The following is a 6000-nucleotide window of genomic DNA, read 5'->3' on the forward strand; positions in this document are numbered from 1 at the left end:
AGCTTACTAACAAATGGTTAAGTCTTTATCCTGAGAGTTGTGCACCTGTTTTCTGTGTTATAGTCAATAAGGACAGTTTTGCCCTGTGAACCGTGGGACTATGGGTGTGTCAAAATCTTTGTAATGCTGTTGCTGGTTTTCCTCTGATCTTGGTATTATATATAGCTGATGAGTGCTTGCATAGGTAGCATGCTGTGGGAGGGTTTACAAGGGTACAAGTAGCTAACTCTATAAAACCATATACTTTTTCTTCTTCAGGCTGAAAGTCACAGCATGAAAAACCAACAAATGGACCCCTTTACTAGGCGGCAGTGCAAGCCCACGATAGTGTCTAATGTGAGTGTTATACTGAAGTTTGATCAAGGCAATTTGCAGAGAAACAAAAACCTATGTAATGCAGAGAGTAGGAAGGAAAATGTTCATATTCATTCCCAACTGTGCCATATGCTGTTAGCACTCCAGATGCAAGGGTGAGATCCTGGTCTCACTATCCCAAAAGAAGGAAAAAGCAATGTGGGTTTTTTTTTTTTTAAATGTAAAGTGTGAAGGACATAAGTGATGTGGGTATATACATAGAAAAGCAACTGTGGCTTAGACTTCTGTGGTGAGTTCTTCTATGTATAATTACTCAGACTTAGTTAGCTCTGGGAAGACAGTTTGCTTTAGGTGTAAGTTTTGTTTCAAATTAGTTGAAACTTTCCTGAAAGGTCTGTGGAAGGAGAGAGGAGAGCAGACATTTTTGGCCTGCGATGGATAAAATCGTTTAAGACAAACCTCCTCTATGATAACTGTGGCAAAACCTGCTAGTGCAGTCCCTAGTTATATAAATGATGGCTAGCAAGGTGATGAGCTCCTGCTTCTAAGCAACCTGGATTTGTTGAGGCCTGTTCTGAGATAGTATGTGGTTCTGGTATCAGTACTAAAAATAAACTGGTCGGGTTAGCTCTTGTGAGTCTCCACAAACTGGCAAGGGAATAAAAAAAGAATTTTATTGCAGGGCTTGAATTAAATAGTTATTTCTGAAGTAATTCTTTATTAGAAAAGGATCATAACTGAGTAGCTTTATTATGTAAAGAAAACAGTAATCTAAAGATTTCTTCTCCCTAGTAGAGTGTTTCAACTGGAGCTATAAGCTGAAAACAAACACAGAATCACATAATAGTCATGGTTGGAAAGGACCTCTGAGATCACAGAGTCCAACCATAAGAAAAGTCCAAAAAATGTAAAAAAACAACGACACCAAAACCCCCCAAAAATCACAAACACACAGCCTACAATCTCAGCCACATTTTTAAATAGTGTTAAGACTAGTCATGAAAGCAAATTATCTCAAAAGAAAATGTATTTCTCATTTTCTCAAAGAGACTTTCTGAAGGAAGACTTTTAGTTGTTTACTGTCAGATGCATTACACGTGTATCAGGATGAGTTCAGTTGTCTTTGAGATCTTGGCAATTGGGCTAACTGGTCTAAAGCCCCTTTTGGTTTCCAAGTCATGGATATATGAGCACTGTTTTAGAAAAATGGCAGTATAGTTTTTCCCAATTTAACCAGATTTTTTAAACTATTTTTATTTTTTTATTTTTACCCTCTGCAGTCCAGAGATCCTGCTGTCCAAGCTGCCATCCTTGCCCAGCTAAATGCAAAATATGGATCTGGTGTATTACCAGATGCTCCAAAGGACATGAATAAGGCAAGTTTACATTTCTGTCTCTGTTACATTCCATCCACTGATGCTGTTTGCTCTAGAAGCTTAGGACTAATAACAGATGTGCATGATTCAGTCCTAGAAATAGGTATCCTGAAGAACATTGTCAAAGAAAATAGCAGCTTTTCTTTTCTGGGGAAAGAAAATTTGACTCTTGTTTATCTGGACAGATAAGGGTTGGAGAGTTACCTGTAGTTTTTATTTCAGGGTCAAGGGAAGGATAAAGATGTGAACTCTAAATCAGCCAGTGACCTCTCAGAAGATCTTTTCAAAGTACATGACTTTGATGTAAAGATTGATCTTCAGGTTCCTAGCTCAGGTATGTGTTCCAGCTGTTCCATCCAGTTTGGGGATGTAATTGTCCAGCTCATTACAGTAGATTCTTTTTCCAGAATCACTCCTTCAAAATTGTTGGTGGGCTCTTTAAATAGGAGCAATGACTCTGTGTTTGTTGTGTTGGCAAGTGTCTTGAACTCAGGAGGAGGGGATGCATGCTATTGATATCTATTGAGAAAACAAGACTTCTTTCCGCTTATTATTTTTGGTTTTGTGCTTGCTGTTCTCATGGCATAATGATTATTCAAAGATCCCAGAACTGAGCCTGAAGGCTCTGTTTGTATTGTGATTTTTGGTGTTCTACAGAGTAGTTTTCTTAAGAAATGTAAGTATAGTTATCAGCAGAAAGCTGGATTAACAAGCAGAGTGAAAATTGCACGTTATATCTATGAAGATAAGATACTGGCCATATTACTAACTGAAGTTCTAACCTGATGTAGACTGGAGAAGCCAAATGTGATTCTGTGATGAAGTTGTCAGCAAAAGCAAGAAGTAAAAATCTGTAGTTTTCACTTATTTCAATCCTCACTCTTTTCTTACCCCCAACAGAATCTAAGGCACTGGCCATCACCTCCAAGGCTCCACCAGCAAAAGATGGTGCCCCTCGGCGATCATTGAACTTGGAGGACTACAAAAAGAGGCGGGGGCTTATTTGAGCATGCCCACTCTGCTGCTTCTGATCCTGCATGCTCCATGACGATGTCCTACCTTTTCTTCCTCCCTTTTCAGTTCTCCCTTCTGGGTTGGAGCAGCAATGGAGCTGGGAAAAGACTCTTTAAAACTGCCAGTCATCTGTAACATAAACCATTCAACTATTTACTGTATAGACCTCCCTTCTTGCCCTTTCTTCCTGCCCCCCTCACAAATGTGGATCTGTGCTATTTGGGGTTTTCCCATTTCTTTTAGTTTGAGTTTTGTTTTTATTTTGTTGATGCAGCTCGTTGGTCCACTCGGTGTTCAGTATTAGCCTGAGGTCTGGATTTCCATAGGAATCTCTTGGTGATCGCAGAATCAGCACTTGGTGATCTCCCCTTACATACCACCACAGGCGTGGTGAATAAACATTGGCGCAAGACCTTTGTGGCTGGAAGGTCATCTGCACTTTCTTCCTCCTCTTCTTCCTCCTTCATCCTAGCTTTGGAGAAGGGAATCTTCAAAAACTGGCTTAGGTTCAAAGTGTAAATTTTTTTGGGAGGGTTGTGTGACTTTTTTTCAGGTGTTTTTTATCATTTTTAAGCTGCAGTACTATTTGTATCCGTCTGTCACAGTTCTTTACGGCTGTTTTGAATTTCTACCAGCTGTACTTGAGCATCTGAAACTGCAAGAAAGAAACTCATTAAATGTGATTCTTCTTACTAAAACGGCTTGGCTGGTATAGCTGTTTAACTTTATGTTCCGTTTTTTACTTACACTTAACTGATGAGAGAGGGGTACACAGCTCTTGATGTGGGACTTGTCATCTCTAGTGCATCCGGAGTCTCCAGCTGTAACTTGACTGGAGTAAGTTTTTCTGGGATGGCCCTAGGGTGCTCATTGGTTGGGCTTTCATTTCTTCCTCAAGCCTCCAATATTACATATTTGTTAAGTCATTGTGTCTTAACAGGGTTCCAGCTCACTTTGTTTCTTGCTTTGTGAACCATTAATGCGGGGCTTCTATAAACAAACAAAAAGTAATAATAAAAGAAATAATCACTTTGTGTGGAAGGGAAAGGACATAGTAGAAAGGTCAGTGGGTAATGTATGAGAGGTAGCTGATGCACATTTTTCATATATAAACTGGTACAAGTGGAGTGCAACTCTAGCACAAGAATTATATGGCTTTATGGAATATTTGACTGGACACAAGGTGACAGCTAAATTATCACTCAGGTGTAAAAAAAAAAATAATAAAAAGAATCAAAGTGTAAATATAAATGACATTTAACAAAGAACTTTTCCAAACAAGATACAACTGAATATATGGAGCTAAGAACTAAATTAAAAGATAATTAGAAGTCTAAAAGGTTAGAGGCCCTCGTTCAGGTAAGCGTGCAATCACGTGTTTGTTCCTACTCAGGCCAGTACGTGTATAATAACTTAAGCACTGAACTGGATAGGAATGTTTCTGGGGGACCCTGAAGAGGGAAAATGCTGATGCTCTTCTTGTGTCAGAGCATTACTGTTTTTCTGAAATCATGCACTGGTTACGTTTAAACCTGTGTTTGATACTTTCTTGTTGGATTCTTAATGCAACTTTAATCTAGTTCTTATTTAACTTTCTCTTCCTTTTTTACCAGTAGCTTTAAAGAAACATCATGTAATTGTGTGCAGATTGATACTATGAACTGTGTATAAAAAGAAAATCAACCTATGAAGCAGCTTATATCTACCATGTAAACATACAATTAGGAATCCTTCAATACTTATTTACTGAATAGTCCATAGTTCTAGGACACATGGGTTATTCTGTAAATATGTAATCATAGGCTGCTTTATTTGATGGCCTATTTTAGCAGCTTCTCTGGAGTTGTAGTAGGCTCTCACATATATGTACTTTCAACTTTTTAAGAGTGGATTTATGGAATCTGCCATGGTAACTTCATAGGAAACATCGTGATTCACTGTGTAGATATGCATTTGATATGATTTTGTTTTATTCAACAGCTTCAATGATGTTACAGATTTGTAATAAAAAAACATGAATTTGTTTTGCAATAGCCAGTTTTCAAAATAATCACTCTCCAGTGCTTTGCAGAAATAATTACAAAATCAAGCGATTAAGGAACTGATTTTTCCACAGAAATGCCTCAGAGCTCTGAGGTGCAGTGACAAGTGGTCTCTAAAGGTAAAGTTAACTCAAATTCAGTATTTTTTACATGCTTGCCCTTGATATATTGGGTTTAGGTATCTTCCACATTTGGTAACACAAGAATAGTCTGTACTACAGCCAAAATGTTGATGAGACCCATACAGTGTTGCAAGTAACTTTTACTGGAGATTAACCAAACCAGAGGAGATGCAGTGAGTTTAGAATGCAGATCTAAATTATGGACTATGTCCTAGTTACCTGCAGCTAAGAAACTGCCACTTACCCTCAAAGTTTTTGGATTCTGCTGAAATACCCTTTGTTTTTTTAAGAGAGGCAACAGTCAGTAAATTATCACTCAAACCTCTTATATTGAGAATAATACATCAAGAAAGTACTCTTGAATAGTTACAGAACTGTGTATGAAAGCTGTAATCTTTTTTCCTTTAAGTGCATGTAAAGGTGGGTGACTACACCTCCCACTCTTTAGAGAGGGAGAGATTCGTTTGCTTTGTTTCATTGATGTCCTAGCATAGTTCATCACAATTGTACAGACTTCTATAAATAAACTTGGTTTGTTGGTTTAATAAGGTTGACTGTTTATCCCTTGATCCGAGGTTCTAAGGGTTTCCTGTCTGGGATTTGTTTTTTCAGAAGCTGACACGTTTTTATCAGTCTGAACAATTTTATTTAAAATACTTAACAAAAAGTAAGCCCCCTCTTTTGCAAGAGTGGCTATTGACTCCTGGGTCACTATTTAATGACTGGAGTTGCTCCCTATCAACTAGAATAAATCAGAGCCTCTTGGAAGCTCAGTTTACTTGCACCTCTGCTGCATCTCACTAAAAACACAGGCTTTGCTCACCTTGTAGAACTCCAGTCTACTTTTGTAACCAAAGATGCTAAAGCATGTAGCTGAACTTAGAGAAGCTACTGAATGAGATGAAGCAAGACAGTTCTCAGGGGGTGCTTGGTGGGAGGAACACAACAGACAGAAGTTTAAACAGGATGGGTTCTGCCAAGATGTAAGGAAAAACATTTTCACCCTTGTAACAGTCAGAGAATGGACTCATTTTTCCAGAGAGATTGTTCTGGCTGGATTTTGGAGATTTTTGAGAGAAGGCCAGATTAAGCCATGAGTAACGTGATCCAACCTTGTAGCTTACCCAGCTT

At 38.4% G+C, this 6000-nt stretch overlaps 1 protein-coding gene across 2 annotated transcripts in view; it reads left to right on the forward strand.

Annotated features, from left to right (window-relative positions):
* Positions 1–5417, forward strand: part of RTF1 (RTF1 homolog, Paf1/RNA polymerase II complex component) — a 30204-nt gene extending 24787 nt beyond the window's left edge. For both annotated transcript variants that reach the window (XM_051621298.1, XM_051621299.1), the window contains exons 15-18: positions 259–336; positions 1596–1691; positions 1914–2025; positions 2592–5417. In XM_051621298.1, coding sequence (XP_051477258.1) covers positions 259–336; positions 1596–1691; positions 1914–2025; positions 2592–2698 — 393 coding nt within the window. In that variant the 3' untranslated portion in view covers positions 2699–5417. The remainder of the gene's footprint in view (positions 1–258; positions 337–1595; positions 1692–1913; positions 2026–2591) is intronic.
* Positions 5418–6000: the final 583 nt, after the last annotated feature.

This window comes from Apus apus, chromosome 5 (genome assembly GCF_020740795.1).
Source record: "Apus apus isolate bApuApu2 chromosome 5, bApuApu2.pri.cur, whole genome shotgun sequence".
Lineage (NCBI taxonomy): Eukaryota > Metazoa > Chordata > Aves > Apodiformes > Apodidae > Apus > Apus apus.